Here is a 17,529-nt window from a genome sequence, read left to right as displayed (position 1 = left end):
TCCCTTTTCGTAATTATAGAAGGATATTTTACAAAACTCTCTTGAAGTGAATAAATATTTATTTGAAATTTTATCATTGTTTCATGTTCCTTTTGATTTCTTTTTCAGGTTTTAACTACAAATGAACTGAAATACAATAACATTACAAATAACATATTAAAAAAATCACATATTTATCAAAATATTTCAATATATATACACTTGATCTTAGCCAAAAAGCTGAGAAGTGATAAAATATTTCAGTATATCTATTTAGCTTTTCTGGAACACATACATGAAACGACGTCTAGAATGATACCCTCCTAATGTAAATATTAATTATTTATGAGTAGTGGCATTTGAATTTCTTTAATCTCTACACAGTGCTTGAATAATTTATAATAAGTATGCATTCTTTCTACAAAACTCATACTGGTTTTACCTCATATGAAAGAGAAAATTAAAAAAAAATAATTCTCTGCTTATTCAGATCTTGTCATCATTACTGAAGTAGTTTATTTGTAGGCGTGCTCTGTAACCCTCTAGCTCCAGGCTTACTGTTAATTCTCTCTGGAATGCAACCCTTAATCTCAGGACATAGAAACTGCCATACTCGCTTTATTTTGTACGCTTGTTAGAGAAAAGTGTTCCTTTTTAAAGTGTGAATTATGTGCCCCACGAACGTCCCAGTGCAGTGAGGTGGGAGGAGAGAGGAGGGTGTGCCTCCACAGATTCCCAATCAACACATAAGAATCATGCTCATGGACTTCCTTGGCGGTGCAGTGGTTAAGAATCCGCCTGCCAATGCAGGGGACACGGGTTTGATCCCTGGTCTGGGAAGATCTCACATGCCACGGAGCAACTAAGCCCGTGTGCCACACCACTGAGCCTGCGCTCTAGAGCCCGTGAACCACAACTACTGAGGCTCTGTGCCTAGAGCCTGTGCTCCGCAACAATGAGAAGCCCGTGCAGTGCAACGAAGAGTAGCCCCCGCTTGTGGCAACTAGAGAAAGCCTGCATGCAGCAACGAAGACCCAAGGCAGCCAAAAATAAATAAAATAAATAAATTTATTTTAAAAAATCATGGTCATATGAGGTTATCCATCCAAAGACGTGGAATAAGATTCAGTGGTATTCAGATAGACAGTACAGTGATTTGTAGATTCCTGACTCATTGCCACAAATATTTTGTTCTGTCCCCCTGCCCTCCATGTGCCCCTGTGGCCTGAGGGGGCCCATCTTTGCAATCTCACACAAAGTCCAGTGAAAGAGTGTGATTTTTAAATTCTAAAATGTGTGTAAGCATATTAAATGAGTAAAGAAAATTCATGTATAGAGGACTGGACTTTATAAAAAAACAAAAGCTTTGTTCTTTTCTTTTTTCAATACATGAATTGTTTTTAATATTTACTTATTTATTTTCTTATTAGTTATCCATTTTATACATATTAACGTCCATATGTTAATCCCAATCTCCCAATGCATCACACCATTCCCCCCACACCCTGCCACTCTCCCCACTTGGTGTCCATACGTTTGTTCTCTACATCTGTGTCTCAGTTTCTGCTCTGCAAACTGGTTCATCTGTGCCATTTTCTAGGTTCCACATATATGCGTTAATATATATTTGTTTTTCACTTTCTGACTTACTTCACTCTGTATGATAGTCTCTAGATCCATCCACATCTCTACAAATGACCCAATTTCATTCCCTTTTATGGCTGAGTAATATTCCATTGTATATATGTACCACATCTTCTTTATCCATTCGTCTGTTGATGGGCATTTAGGTTGCTTCCATGACCTGGCTATTGTAAATAGTGCTGCAATGAATATTGGGGTGCATGTGTCTTTTTGAATTATGGTTTTCCTGGCTATATGCCCAGTAGTGGGATTGCTGGGTCATATGGTAATTCTATTTTTAGTTCTTTAAGGAACTGTCATACTGTTCTCCATAGTGGCTGTATCAATTTACATTCCCACCAACAGTGCAAGAGGGTTCCCTTTTCTCCACACCCTCTCCAGCATTTGTTGTTTGTAGATTTTCTGATGATGCTCATTTTAACTGGTGTGAGGTGATACCTCATTGTAGTTTTGACTTGCATTTCTCTAATAATCAGTGATGTTGACCAGCTTTTCATGTGCTTCTTGGCCATTTGTACGTCTTCTTTGGAGAAATGTCTATTTAGGTCTTCTGCCCATTTATGGATTGGGTTGTATGTTTTTTTTTAATATTTAGCTGCATGAGCTGTTTATATATTGTGGAGATTAATCCTTTGTCTGTTGATTCATTTGCAAATACTTTCTCCCATTCTGGGGGTTGTCTTTCCCTCTTGTTTATGGTTTCCTTTGCTGTGCAAAAGGCTTTAAGTTTAATTAGGTCCCATTTGTTTTTTTTAATTTTTATTTTCATTACTCTAGGAGGTGGGTCAAAAAAGAAAAGATCTTGCTGTGATTTATGTCAAGGAGTGTTCTTCCTATGTTTTCCTCTAAGAGTTTTATAGTGTCCGGATGTATATTTAGGTCTCTAATTCATTTTGAGTTTATTTTTGTGTATGGTGTTAGGGAGTGTTCAAATTTCATTCTTTTACATGTAGCTGTCCAGTTTTCCCAGCACCACTTATTGAAGAGACTGTCTTTTCTCCATTGTATATCCTTGCCTCCTTTGTCATAGATTAGTTACCATAGGTGCATGGGTTTATCTCTGGGCTTTCTATCCTGTTCCATTGATCTATATTTCTGTTTTTTGTGTCAGTACCATATTGTCTTGATTACAGTAGCTTTGGAGTATAGTCTGAAGTCAGGGAGTCTGATTCCTCCAGCTCCGTTTTATTCCCTCAAGTCTGCTTTGGCTATTCGGGGTCTTTTGTGTCTCCATAAAAATTTTAAGATTTTTTGTTCTAGTTCTGTAAAAAATGCCATTGGTAATTTGATAGGGATTGCATTGAATCTGTAGATTGCTTTGGGTAGTAGAGTCATTTTCACAATATTGATTCTTCCCATCCAAGAACATGGTATATCTCTCCATCTGTTGGTACCATCTTTAATTTCTTTCATCAGTGTCTTATAGTTTTCTGCATACAGGTCTTCTGTCTCCCTAGGTAGGTTTATTTCTAGGCATTTTATTCTTTTTGTTGCAGTGGTAAATGGGAGTGTTTCCTTAATTTCTCTTTCAGATTTTTCATCATTAGTGTATAGGAATGCAAGATATTTCTGTGCATTAATTTTGTATCCTGCAACTTTACCAAATTCATTGACTAGCTCTAATAGTTTTCTGGTAGCATCTTTAGGATTCTCTATGTATGTCATCTGCAAACAGTGACAGTTTTACTTCTTCTTTGCAATTTGTATTCCTTTTATTTCTTTTTCTTCCCTGATTGCCATGGCTAGGACTTCCAAAACTATGTTGAATAATGGTGGTGAGAGTGGACATCCTTGTCTTATTCCTGATCTTAGAGGAAATGCTTTCAGTTTTTCACCATTGAGAATGATGTTTGCTGTGGGTTTGTCATATATGACCTTTATTATGTGGAAGTAGTTTCTCTCTATGCCCACTTTATGGAGAGTTTTTATCATAAATTGGTGTTGAATTTTGTCAAAAGCTTTTTCTGCATCTATTGAGATGATTGTATGGTTTTTATTCTTCAATTTGTTAATATGGTGCATCACATTGATTGATTTGCATATATTGAAGAATCCTTGCATCCCTGGGATAAATCCCACTTGATCATGGTGTATGATCCCTTTAATGTGTTGCTGGATTCTGTTTGCTACTATTTTGTTGAGGATTTTTGCATCTATATTCATCAGTGATATTGGCCTGTAATTTTCTTTTTTTGTAGTATCTTCGTCTGGTTTTGGTGTCAGGGTGATGGTGGCCTCATAGAATGAGTTTGAAAGTGTTCCTCCCTCTGCAGATTTTTGGAAGAGTTTGAGAAGGATGGGTGTTAGCTCTTCTCTAAATGTTTGATAGAATTCACATGTGAAGCCATCTTGTCCTGGACTTTTGTTTGTTGGAAGATTTTAAATCACAGTTTCAACCTCATTACTTGTGATTGGTCTGTTCATATTTTCTATTTCTTTCTGGTTCAGTCTCGGAAGGTTTTGCCTTTCTAATAATTTGTCCATTTCTTCCAGGTCATCCATTTTATTGGAGTAGAGTTACTTGTAGTAGTCTCTTAGGATGCTTTGTATTTCTGCGGTGTCTGTTGTAACTTCTCCTTTTTCATTTCTAATTTTATTGATTTGAGTCCCCTCCCTCTTTTTCTTGATGATTCTGGCTAATGGCTTATCAATTTTATCTTCTCAAAGAACCAGCTTTTAGTTTTATTGATCATTGCTATTGTTTTTTTTTTGTTTCTATTTCATTTATTTCTGCTCTGATGTTTATGATTTCTTTCCTTCTGCTAACTTTGGGTTTTGTTTTTTCTTCTTTCTTTAGTTCCTTTAGGTGTAACATTAGATTGTTAATTTGAGGTTTTTCTTGTTTCTTGAGGTAGGCTTATATAGCTATGAACTTCCCTCTTAGAACTGCTTTTGCTACATCCCATAGGTTTTGGATCATCGTGTTTTCATTGTCATTTGTCTCTAGGTATTTTTTGATTTCCTCTTTGATTTTTTCAGTGATATCTTGGTTATTTAGTAATGTATTGTTTAACCTCCATGTGTTTGTGTTTTTTACGTTTTTTTCCCTGTAATTTATATCTAATCTCATAGCGTTGTGGTCAGAAAAGATGCTTGATATGATCTCAGTTTTCTTAAATTTACTGAGGCTTGATTTGTGACCCAAGATGTGATCTATCCTGGAGAATATTCCATGAGCACTTGAGAAGAAAGTGTAATCTGCTGTTTTTGTATGGAATGTCCTATATATATATCAATGAAATCTATCTGGTCTATTGTGTCATTTAAAGCTTGCGTTTCCTTATTAATTTTCTGTTTGGATGATCTGTCCATTGGTGTAAGTGAGGTGTTAAAGTCCCCCACTATTATTGTGTTACTGTCAATTTCCTCTTTTAGCAGTTGCCTTATGTATTGAGGTGCTCCTATGTTGGGTTCATATATATTTATAATTGTTATATCTTCTTTTTGGATTGATCCCTTGATCATTACATAGTGTCCTTCCTTGTCTCTTGTGACATTCTTTATTTTAAAGTCTATTTTATCTGACATGAGTATTGTTATTCCAGCTCTATTTTGATTTCCATTTCCATTGAATATCTTTTTCCATCCCCTCACTTTCAGTCTGTATGTGTCCCTAGGTCTGAAGTGGGTCTCTTGTAGAGAGCATATATATAGGTCTTGTTTTTTTATGCATTCAGTGAGCCTGTGTCTTTCAGTTGGAGCATTTAATCAATTCACGTTTAAGGTCATTATTGATATGTATGTTTCCTGTTACCATTTTCTTAATTGTTTTGTGTTTGTTTTTGTAGGTCCTTTACTTCTCTTGTGTTTCCCACTTAGAGAAGTTCCTTTAGCATTTGTTGTAGAGCTGGTTTGGTGGTGCTGAATTCTCTGAGCTTTTGCTTGTCTGTAAAGGTTTTGATTTCTCCATCGAATCTGAATGAGATCCTTGCTGGGTAGAGTAATCTTGGTTGTAGGTTCTTCCCTTTCATCACTTTAAGTATATCATGCCACTCCCTTCTGGCTTGTACAGTTTCTGCTGAGAAATCAGCTGTTAATCTTAAGGGTGTTCCCTTGTATGTTATTTGTCATTTTCCCCTTGCTGCTTTCAATAATTTTTCTTTGTCTTTAATTTTTGCCAATTTGATTACTATGTGTCTTGGCATGTTTCTCCTTGGATTTATCCTGTATGGGACTCTCTGTGCTTCCTGGACTTGGGTGGCTATTTGCTTTCCCATGTTAGAAATGTTTTCGACTATAATCTCTTCAAATATTTTCTTGGGTCCTTTCTCTCTTCTCCCTCTGGGACCCCTATAATGCGAATGTTGTTGCATTTAATGTTGTCCCAGAGGTCTCTTAGTCTGTCTTCATTTCTTTTCATTCTTTTTTCTTTATTCTGTTCCATAGCAGTGAATTCCACCATTCTGTCTTCCAGGTCACTTATCCATTCTTCTGCCTCAGTTATTCTGCTATTGATTCTTTCTAGTGTATTTTTCATTTCATTTATTGTGTTGTTCATCTCTGTTTGTTTGTTCTTTAATTCTTCTAGATCTTTGTTAAACATTTCTTGCATCTTCTCAATCTTTGCCTCCATTCTTTTTCCAAGGTCCTGGATCTTTTTCACTATCATTATTCTGAATTCTTTTTCTGGAAGGTTGCCTATTTCCATTTCATTTAGTTGTTTTTCTGTGATTTTATCTTGTTCCTTCCTCTGGTACATAGCTCTCTGCCTTTTCGTCTTGTCTATCTTTCTGTGAATGCGGTTTTTTCCCCACAGGCTGCAGGATTGTAGTTCTTCTTGCTTCTGCTGTCTGCCCTCTGGTGGATGAGTCTATCTCAAAAACTTTGTTCTTGAAATAGGTAGCTTGTGAGTATAAAATTAAACTATGTATTAACAATTAAGCTCCCATTTAAAAAGTAAATATTGTGCTCTGACAAGACAGAACAAATGTATGCAGATATTTTGGGGTAAAAAGCTATTAATTAGAACATTTTAAGAGCAAGATGAATTTTGAACAATAAGTATTAAAATTTATTACAATTTATGCTGAATGTTAAAACTGATAATCCTATTTTTTCTCACATAATGTTTTTTCCCCTATCAGACAGTGCAGACTGAGGAAGTGGGGAATAAAAAAGTCACTTCTTTATTCTATTAAGTTAAAACAAATCAGACTTTTGGTTTGAAGCCATCTCTGTCTAAAATAAGTTGCAGGGCAGGTGGTGCCATATAACATGATAGTATTGGCCCTCAGTTTAAAAAATCATAAATATAAAGGTAAATTGGTGAAAGTTTTACAATTGGAAATGCTTTCTATTTGAGGCACTTCAATACAAAGACCATTTATTTTAAAAGATAGTAACATGTTACTGTACAATAAAATCACAAGTGTTGATTTTAATCTAAAATTTACTCAAAAAACTTAATTAAATAAACCCTTGTAAAATCAAATCTTAGGTGTGAGTTTTACTTTAAGGACGATTCTGTGTTTCATCCATGGGGCAATGGTGCAATTACAGAGGTGCCAAAAGAGATGCATCCATGTCATTTTGACTCTTTATACTGTGAACTATGATACACAGAAGCACATAAAGCATAACTGCATGGCTCAATGAATTATCACAAAACAATATATCCACCAGGAGTTCAAGAAGTAGAACGTTGCTACAATCACAGCAGGCATCCTCATGCCCTTCCCAGTTACTAAGCCTTCCTTTCTTCCCAAACTAACCACTTTTCTGACTTACAACATGCAGTTTCATTTGAGTGGTTCTAGAAGCCTGGGGTTTGAATTCTATTGGGTTTCAGCTTTTCACTCAACGAAATGTTTGTAAGATCCATCCATGATGCTGTGGTTACTGTATTCATTGCTGTATGTATTGTATATGTATGTGCTCATGTATGTGTATGGTGCAGTTTCCAGGTGGGGCTATTATGAATGATGTTGTTATGAAACATCTTGCCGGTGTCTCTTGCATGCAGGCAGTGTATTTCTGTGGGTATATGTATAGGAGTGGGATTTCTGGGTCAGATGATATGCAATGTGTTCAGCTTCAGTAGAAAATGCCAAAATGCTTTCAAAGTGATTACACCAATTTACACCCCCACCAGCCACATATGAGCATTCCTATTCTTGCCAACACTTAGTATCATCAGTCTTTATAACTGTGGCCATTCTGGTAGAGATGTAGTAGAATCACTCTGTAGTTTTAATTTTTATCTCCTGAATGACTAATGATATTAAGTACATTTTGATATATTTGTTGGCATTTGGATATCCTCTTTTGGGAAGTAAGTATACAAGTACTTTGCCCATTTCTCTGTTGGGGGTATGTTTTTCTTGTTTACATGTATAGGGATTTTATGTACAGATTCTGGATACAAGTGTTTTACTTATTATATAAGTTGGAACTCTCTTTTTCTTCTCTGTGGCTTGCTGTGTCACTCTTTTAATGGTGTTTTTGCTGAAAAGAAGTATTTAATTTTCATGTAGTTCAATTTATCAATCTTTTTAATAGTTAGTGCTACTTGTACTCTACATAACAGATCATTACTGAGGTATTCCACTTCCATTTCAACTTTGGAAACAGGCAGTTTCTTATGAAGTTACACATACACATACCCTTTGATCTAGCAATTTTTACTCCTAGGTTTTTCCCCAAGAGAAATGAAAACATAGATCCATAAAAAGATGTGTGCAGTTTTATTCATAGTAGTAAAAAAAATTGTAAACAACCTAAATGCCCAGGTGAATGGATAAATTATGGTATACTCATCCAACGGAATACTAACTAGCAATAAAAATGAATGAACTTGTACATATCCACAACCACATGAATGAATCTAAGCAAAAGAAGCCCGACACTGAAGACTATGTATTGTGTGATCTCATCTATATGAAATTCTAGAAAAAGTAAAGTTATCTGTAGAAGTAAAGCATATCAGTGGTGGTTGAATGAGGTGAGAGGATGGGGTAGGGAGGTAAGTGTAGTATTGACTGCAAAGGGGTATCAGAAAGTTTTCTGGAGGTCATGGAAACATTCTATATCTGGATTCAAAACTCACTGAAGAGTAAGTAGGCTTAAAATTAGTGCTTTTTGTTGTATGCAAATTATATGTCAATAAAGTTGATTTTTTTTTAAGCTTATTTCCTATTGTCTCCGAGGTTTTGGTCTAATCACTAGGAGGCTAGAGTGCTGTTAACTGAGATGGGAAAGTCAATGAAAAGAGGTTTGGGGAGAAAGGTGGGAGTTCTGCTTGGACTTCATTCTCCAGCAGGCCCCAATCAGCCATCTGCAGTCACCACTGTCTCTCACGGCTTCTAGCAGGCAGTCATCTATCTGGAGGTTATTTCTCAAACACAGCCCTTTGCTTCTGGACTGGCCCTTTCCAACATTCACCCGGATTTCTGGTGGCTTAGCTTGAAGCTTTAGGGGTGTAGGTATGTGTGAAAATTTAAATACCCACAGGGGCTAAGCACGTGATGTGGGGACCTCAGCAACCCTAAGAATACAGGGACCACCTGAAAGGGTGGTCTCTACTCAGCTCCAGTTCCTTGTTGTAGGACTTGAGTACTGGCCCAGGGTTTTTCCAAGAAAAAACCCCCGAGATTCAAACTCTCTCAATGATTGCAGCTAATTTAAAAACAAATGTTAAGTGGGCCAGTTAGACCCCATGTGTTGGGCCCAGAGACAGCCAGTTCCCAACATCTATTTTTTAACAAGGCACATTCTGGTGCAGGGACCTGCTCCAGCAGCTCTCATGCGAACCCTCACACTCTGGGCAGCTCAGCCTGGCCACCGGGAGCCTGTGGGCCCCTGGGAGTCTCCTGCTTCTCGCTGGTCCCACCCTCGGCTCTGGACCTGCTGGGGCATCTCAGCTCTGACCTTCTCTAGCAGCAGTGCCCCCAGCAGCCACCAAGACAGGAAGGAGGCCTCCTTCCTGAGAAGCTACCTTTGCCAGCCTGGCTCCCTTTCCCAAGTACAATGCAGCCCCAGCGGCCTTTTAAACCCAGAAATCTGGTTGCATCTTGCCTCTTAAAAGCATGTTGGTGGCTTCCCATTACCCACAGGCAGCATCCAGTTACTAAAGGAGGTGTAGACGGTACGTGGCACACCTTCCCTCCAGAGCCTGCTTCCCAGCTACACTCCGCCTCCAGCAACTTGTAACTGTGCTACCCACCCCCGACCCCCCTCCAGGCAAACATACCACAAGCTTCTCCCCTGTGAGTCTCCAAGCCTGTAGCTCCCCCTGCCCAGAACACCTTCATTCTAAGGCCCCTGCTCCACAAACTTGCTCCCACCCTTCAAGATTCAGCTGGAGTTCACCTCCCCTACTCCTGATCCCTAATCCACTAGGGAACTGGCCTCTCTCACCTTTGTGATACCACCACATACCCGCCTTTGCCCTGCATTCCGATGCAGGCATCTGTCTGCACTTCTCCTCCATGGCACTATTGCAACTGGAATTATTAGCCAATCTCAACCGCACAATTTGTGTGCCTTCTTGGTTATGTCTGTCTTCCACCGGGGAACGGCTTCTATTTGTTTTGTTCACCGCCACAAGCCTGGTGCCCGGCACTTGCCTGATGCCCGAGCCTGCGACAGGATGGGCAATTGGACACTCCCCGAGACGGACAGGGCCTGAATCGGACATAGCTTTCTCTCTGGTGCCCGCTTCTGTCTCAGGGCCAGACCCCAGGAGGTGCTCCGAGAACCGGAGTTAAGGAGGGATGGGAGGATACCTGAGCGCCCTGCAGCCACAGAAAGATGGTTCCCTGGCGGCGGCGCTGCAGGGAGGCTGTGACCCCACAAGGCGGGCTGGGGTGACCGCCCTGCCCACGACACGTCGGAGAGCGTGGGGGAAGACATGTGTGCCTGCGGGCCCTCTCGGTGCTTCCTGGCACCCTTTTCTCTACCTTCCTCGTTCTTGAATGTGTTTACTGCACTTTCGTACTGAAAATACAGATAAACAGACTAAATGGCGCTTTATCGCGCGGCGGGGGAAGGAAATCTTCTCAAGGACACGCCAGAGGCAGGCGCCGGCGGGCTGAGACCCCGGGCGGTCCCGGGGTGTCCAGGATGCGGGAGTGGGGTGGGCGAGAGGAGCCCGGCGGGCCCCAGGGCGCCGGGGCGGGGACGCTGAGCTGCGGGAGGCGCGCGGGGCCGGGCCTCGGGGGGCCCCCGGACGCGCTTGGTGGGGACGCAGAGCCGGTCTCCCCCGCGCCGCTCCAGCGGGCGGGGCGTGGTGCCCGGCGTCTCACCTCCGGGCCCGGCGCGGCGGGCGGCGCCCCCTGGTGGCTGCCTGCCCCTAGGCCTCGCTCCCATGGCGCCCGCGAGGCGCGGCTCTGCAGACCCCAGCGCCTGCCCCGCGCCGCCTTTCGGTGGAAATGAGAGAAAAGGGCCCCGGACCACAGTCCGCTGTGCCTCAGGTTCCTCATGGGAAACGGCAGGATAATTGCATCTCACTGGGCTTGTGGTGACGATTAAAGGTGCAAACGTATGTGAACCTCTTAGGACAGAGTGAGTGGGCGCTCAACACACCTGATCTATTGAAACGCTGGGCTGCAGGAGCCCTTCTGGAATCTCGGTGTGAATGGAGAGGAGGCTGGAGTCAAGGAGCCAGACGGGAATAGCGTGAAACCTGTCTCGGTCTTTCGCAGTGGGGGACCCAAGGGAGAACTCATCCGAACCCGCTGCTTCCTCTTCCGTAAGCTGGTGGTAGTGAGGTGTAATGAGGGCTGAGGTTTAAACAAATGTTGGGCCCGGTCTGGGATCTCTGAGGTCACGTTTATGGAGCTGGTGTCTGTAGAAGGGGCTGCACGCTGATGGACCACAGATAAAGGAGAAGGGGGTAGCAACACACTGAAGGCCTGGATGGATGCCCCTTTAAATTACCTGCCCCGTTCTGCCCTGAGACTCAGACTTTTTGACTCCCAGCTCAAGTCTGGGGTTCCAACAGGCTCAAGTAGGGAGAGAGAGGAGGTGGGAGGGGAAGAGAGGGGATAGAGCAGCTTCCACCCCACGCTGGGCTGGGGCAGCCTTGGAGCTCTGGCCAAGAGGGAGGACGCAAATGGGTGGTTCCTCCAAGCACAAGACGTGGGGGCTCCCTGGGAGCATGCCAGGTGTGCTGGGGGTACCGAGAGGACCGCTCCCTGAAGGATGGCAGGGCCCACTCAGGAGCCCTTTCCCAGTGTAGACAGAGCCCTGGAGGGGACCTGAGATAGAAGGACCTTCCTGGGATGGGTTGGCTGGGGCTCTGAGGCCCTCCTTCCAGGCCCAAGTGGGAAGAGGTGGGCGCTGATTCAGCCAGGACCAGGGGGTCCCACCACTCCTGGCCACCCTCAAAACCCTCCAGGAACCGCTAAGCCCAGACACGACTGCCTCTCCAGAGATGACCCCTGCTCTCCTTCATGCACCCTGTGTCCAGTGAGTTCTCAGAACTCCCACAGGTTTTCCTGCTTCCTGATCTCTGCCTGGAATGTCTTTCCCTGAACCTTGGGGTCTCTTGAAATCTAGCCCATCCTGCAAGGATGGATCAAGCCCCTACTCTGATCTCTCAGCCGAATGAGCTCTCAGCACTTGTACCTAATTCTTGCTCCTAATTATGTGACCTTGGAGGTTAGGGATCATGTGTGTATCATCTTTTGTCCTCATCTACATCAGGTACTAAGTGAATAAAGGAAGGCACAAGTCACAACTGGGAGGGCCTCGTTTTCTCCATTTGTAGGGTAGAACTAGTCGTGCTGGCCTTTCAGGGCTGGTGGAAGCTCTGGGTGAGATTCCTGCACAGAGGATTGGCGCACCCCCTCTTCCTCCTCAGACCCCTTCTCTCTGGCTCCTCAGCCTCCCCGCTCCCTTGGCCATTTGCCCCAGAAAGTCTCTCCCATCTCAGGAGTACCCTTCCCCGACCCCGCATCTCCCTCTGCCAATACTCCATCTGCTTCCTCTGAGCCAACCTTCCTGCCCACCTCCCCGTTCCTCGGCAAACTGCCTACGGGCTCAGCTTTGCCTGGAAATCATCTCCTCACCTTTGGGGACCCAGTACTGATGCTGCCTCCTTTGGAGAACTTCTTTTTGCTGGACCCCCTCCCCCAACACCTGATGCACTTGACTTAAGTGTCCCAGTGAGCACCTACCTCCATCCAGGTTCGCCCCAGTGGTGGAGGAGCCTAGCACTTATCCATATCTGCTGTCTCTTCTGAGCTCACAAAAGGATTATCTTTCCCTATCCCTGTGGCAGTTAGGCAGGGACACCGACTAGTTCTGGCCAAGGGGCTGGGAGCAGAGGTGAAGCCTGTTACTTCTGGGCCAAAACGTTTACTTACCAGTGCAAGACCTTCGAGGACTGCCTGGCCCTGCCTCATCCATCATGGCAGCATGTTATGAAATGGAGGTACTGAGCCACCGCTTGGAGGCCACTGCCCTGAGGGTCACCCAGAGCCGCAGTAGACTAAGACGTAAACTTCTGTTGTGTCATATTGGTGAGGTTTGTTACCCAGCACAGCCAAGCCTATCCTGACTGAGTTTCCAGTTAAAGGAGTTTGTTAAATGAATGGATGGCTTTGTGAACTGTAAAGATCTGTGCACATTTTAGTTACTGTTATTGTCATCAAGCTGTAGCAGGTGCCTGGGATCAGGGACTTCAGCAAGCTGTGGTGACCCCTGTGTAGCACGGCAATGACACTGCAGGGGTGGGGTGGAGAGCGGATGAGTGGGTGAGCGGGCAGGGTGTATCTTGGGAGAAAAACTTTCTCTCACTTATAATTTGCCAAGGGCTTGTCCACGACCTGTTTACATATTTAATCTCTGGTTAAAGGTTATAATGAATTCTGTGCTGTTGGCAGGAGATGGACATTTTTCCCAGCTATTTAGTTCTTGTGGTTGTAAAAGATAGTATTTCTCTCTTGGATTCACAGTTTTTATTTTTGTTTTATTTTCTTTCTCTCTTCCTCGCTCTCTGTCTCTGTCTCTCTCACACACACGCACACACACACACACACAGTCCCTGGGAATCTGTAATATAATATTTTAATATTAATTTGATAGTGACTGGATTCACCCCCAGATTAAATGTATCTCTTCATCTTTGAATGCAGCTGGAGAAAATCACAACGTGGCTTTGTTTCCTAAGCGAGACTCTGCTAACCCGTCACCAGGTGGGCGTGTCTCCTTGAAGGTCTGTCTGTGTGCAGCTCTCTCAAGGCCTTTTCTCCTAAAAGCCTTTTCCTCTTTGTCCCTTTTCTCCGTGACTCTCCTTTAACTTCCGGTGCTATAGGGCTGACGCGACCCTGGTTAATGAACAGTTGTAACGTTCATTACTTGAAAAGCAGGTGGGTAAGTGAAATATTACCTGGTTCTCTCCACCTCCGTTACCTACCTTGCTTGGCCCTCAGTAGATTCCCCCACCTCCATCCCATGGGCTAGTGAACTTCCGAGGGAACAGACTGACTCAGTAGGGGAGCTGGAGCAGACAGAGAGGTCTGGACAGCCTGGTTTGAGTCCAGATCCGGCCAGTTATTATTTGCATAAACTTGACTACACGGTCACTTCCTTGATTTCAGATTCCTCATCTTCAAATGGAGCCTTAAGACCAGTCTGGCCTCCAACATGGGGCTATGATAAGGATCACCCCAAAGGGCTATGGGCCAAAGGATGATTTATGTAGATGTGGCATTTAATTCTCACTGCATTTTCCCTCTCCTGTGCCAAGAAGGCTCAAGGAAGGATGGGATAAAAAGGTTCCTGCATACCCTTCCTTTCCTGGCTTTTTTGTTCAGCCCCCGAGGGGCTGGGAGAGGGAGTGGAGCAGAGGGGTGGGCTTCCTAGGACTGGATGTGGGGATGGGGAGCATCATTGCGAGTACACAGGACCCTAGTCTTGGGATCTGGCCTCTTCAGGGTTTCCAGGCTCAGGGAAGAAGCAGGGCTTCTAGGAGGCCTCAGACTGGGAAGGGACCAAAGACCCACAGTGGCAGGACCAAAGACCCACAGTGGCAGGACCCAAGGACATGCAGATGGCTCTGAGAGCCAAACACAAGGCTGGTTGAGGTTGAATTTCCGGCCAGTCAGCAGCATGAGGGCCTGAAGTCAGATACAACCAATATGAAGGAATGACAGTGACACATTTTGCACTCTCAAGCTTGTAGAGGGAGAGTTCCACCCTTAGGACTGGTAGAACCCAATATAAGTGTGGGCTCTTGCATTGTTTTCCATGTCCACTAGCCCCTGATTGGAGCCTTCTCCTCCTCCAGCCACCTTTGAGCTGACCACAGGCCCAGTGTGGGTCCGTGTCTCAGTGGTCTAAGCACACGTGGACATCCTTGAGGCCCTGATGACCCACCACACAGGGTCTAACAAGCCGCATCAGCCTCACACGAGGGGCCAGTTAAAAATGCCACGCCTGGGCCCCCTTCAGCCCCATATAAAGGGCCTCTGGGGCTGGGCGGAGAGGGTTGGGAATCTGCATTTTAACAACACACTCTATGAGAGTCCAACACTCAAGGAAGCTTGTTAAGCTTTGCACCGGAAGTGAAATGAAGGTGACACCATTATAGTCCCAGCTGGCAGGTTTGCTGTGGGCCAGTCGTACTGGCTGTGACCAAGTGATCGGCGATGATTACGATATTAGTTCTCTTTTGTGTCATGGACTTAGCTGTCCATGTCCAACCCCACTTCTGCATATAAACTCAAGGGCAGGGATCAGGGCTCCTGAGAGCCCAGCACTGTGGGGTCTCGACAGTCACCTGCAGAGATTCACTGAAGGGACATGAGGCACCTGCTGCTGCTCTGTACCAGGATGATGGGTTAGAGTGGCATCACCTCCCATCCCCATGGCCTTGGGCCCCCAAGGGTTGGGGCAGGGGCAGCTCCTCTGGCCAGAAGGTATAGGTTCTGTCTGCTCTCTAGCCGATATACATGACAGTACAAATTCATGACCAAATTATATCAACAGCAGAATTATAATATATTAATAGCAATATCATAATAGAAAAAAGGCTTGGGAGGGCAACCATCTTCCAGAATCTGAAGGTTGGCATTCATTCTTCATGAGCTCAGCTGAAGACAGTGCCTTCAGAATTTGGTTAAATGGCAGCGAGAAGGACCAGGGTTAGTTGCAGGGAATCATTTTCCAAGCAGGCCATTTAAGGGCCTGAGGTTGCATGGAGCCTCCCTTCCAGAGTGAGATCTGTGGAAATAGAGCTGGTGGCTTTGGAATCAGGCTGTCTGCGACAGTGGCTTTCACAAAGACTTCGGTCCCATGGCAGTGTGGCCGTTGACATTCCACCATATGAGGCCTTTCTGGAGGTGGCTTCTGGACGGGTCTTCCAAGAGCAGTGGCACTCAAGAGATCTGCATGTGGCCACGACCAACTTCCAGCTGCTCCAGAGGACATGGCGAGTCAGCTCCCTGTTTGGTAAAGGCCAGGAGCGGGCTCAGTCCGATGGGGCGTGGACGGTCAAGGTCTTGTTGACGATCTCCGAGTTCTTGCTTGTGCAGCCCCAGCCCTGCCCAGTGAGCCCACTCTGGGAGGAGGCCTTAGTGTAGATGGAGGGCGGGGAAGCTCCGGGAGAACCACGCGCCAGCGCCGCCTTGCACAAGGTCGGTCTCCAATAAATAAAATACTTGTGGACGAAAGGCCTCCCTTGCTGGTTTCTGACTCTGAACCTGCACCCACAGCGAAGCGCCTCTCAGCCCAAGTCTGGAGAAGGCGCTCACGCCTCTGGAGGCGGTGAGAAGAGGCTGAGGAAATGCTGATGCGTGTGTTCAGGGCCAGGAGAGTCAACCTCTCGGGCCTCTACTTTGTGGGCTGCAGATGGCCGAGCAGCCTGGCAGCTTTTGACATTCCCTGGGCTTCATCACCTGTTTTGCGGACATCCCTGATGGCCTCCCTTTACTCCACGACACACAGGCTAAAGTCCAGACGAGGGAGCCCGTGTGAAGCCACCTCATCTGCGCCTGGGGAGGCTTGTGGGGGAGGGGTTCTTCCCACCACTCTGAGGTGACGAGTCCTGTCCTCACACCGTGGAGTGGGGCCTGGGCATCACGGCTATCCACAGCCGGCCGCAGGTCTTCACCACAGCGTGGCATTCTTAGTTCGAGATATACCCCCAGAAAGACAGAGATAAACATGCACAGACCCGTGTACGGAAGGGCCTAGAGTTAACGTGAACGGCATTTGGATGGCCCATCCTTGGGTGTCAGTCCCAGCTCTGGCGCCTGAGCGTGGGTAACTGAGAGGGGAACAGCTGGCCGTACTTCCCAACGGGGAAGCTTCCAAAGTGGCCTCTTGGGGCAGGAAGCGAGGATCTGAGGGGAAGGGAGCCAGCCCCCCCTGGGTTCTGTGCTGGTGCCGAACCCGGAGGCAGAGGGCGCTGCAGCCGGCCTCCTCCTCCCCCAGCCTGGTTCTGGCCAGTAAGAGCTCAGCCCTCCCTTCTTCCTCTGGGCAGATACCCAGAGGTCTCTCCGCCTGGGAAACCACCCACTACGGGGCTGGGGGCGCAGAGCTGCCTCAGTGAGCATCCCTACTGCGCAGAATGAGCCTGGGCCTCTGGGGGCCCCTCCCAAGGGGCCAGGGAAGACCCAGCCCTCCAGCTCTGTGCCCCCCCGGCCCGGTGCACAGCGGCCCCAAGGGACCCTGGGGTGCTCTGGGAGGGGGGGACAGGGAAGGCAAATGGTGGTGGGGTTTTCTCTCTTATTTAAGAAATGAAAAGGAGATGCCGTGTTAACGTTAGTAAATGTGGGCAGGTGCGGGGCAGGGTCCGCTCTCGAGAGCAGAGCGGCGGCCGAGGTCGCCTGTCAGATGAGGCTGGCGGCCTTCTCCTGCACGTTGTACTCCTTGTTTTTCTTCACCCGCCAGCTGATGTAGAGGAGCAGCAGCGTGCCCAGAGCCTTGTAGCCCACCTGCAGGCCCAGGTACCTGTGGGGC

At 45.6% G+C, this 17,529-nt stretch overlaps 1 protein-coding gene across 2 annotated transcripts in view; it reads right to left on the bottom strand.

Annotated features, from left to right (window-relative positions):
* Positions 1-11,031: 11,031 nt before the first annotated feature.
* Positions 11,032-17,529, bottom strand: part of SLCO2A1 (solute carrier organic anion transporter family member 2A1) — an 81,521-nt gene continuing 75,023 nt past the window's right edge. Inside the window, exon 12 of one of the 2 annotated variants that reach the window (XM_089911128.1) lies at positions 11,032-17,520. In XM_089911128.1, the coding sequence (XP_089767254.1) occupies positions 17,400-17,520 (121 nt within the window). In that variant the 3' untranslated portion in view covers positions 11,032-17,399. The remainder of the gene's footprint in view (positions 17,521-17,529) is intronic. The other variant, XM_022582528.2, reaches the window with a different exon arrangement.

This window comes from Delphinapterus leucas, chromosome 4 (assembly GCF_059928025.1).
Source record: "Delphinapterus leucas isolate spDelLeu-1000000601 "Yukka" chromosome 4, BTC_Dleu_Yukka2, whole genome shotgun sequence".
In the NCBI taxonomy this organism is placed as follows: Eukaryota; Metazoa; Chordata; class Mammalia; order Artiodactyla; family Monodontidae; genus Delphinapterus; species Delphinapterus leucas.
This window is presented reverse-complemented; position numbering and strand designations above follow the sequence as displayed.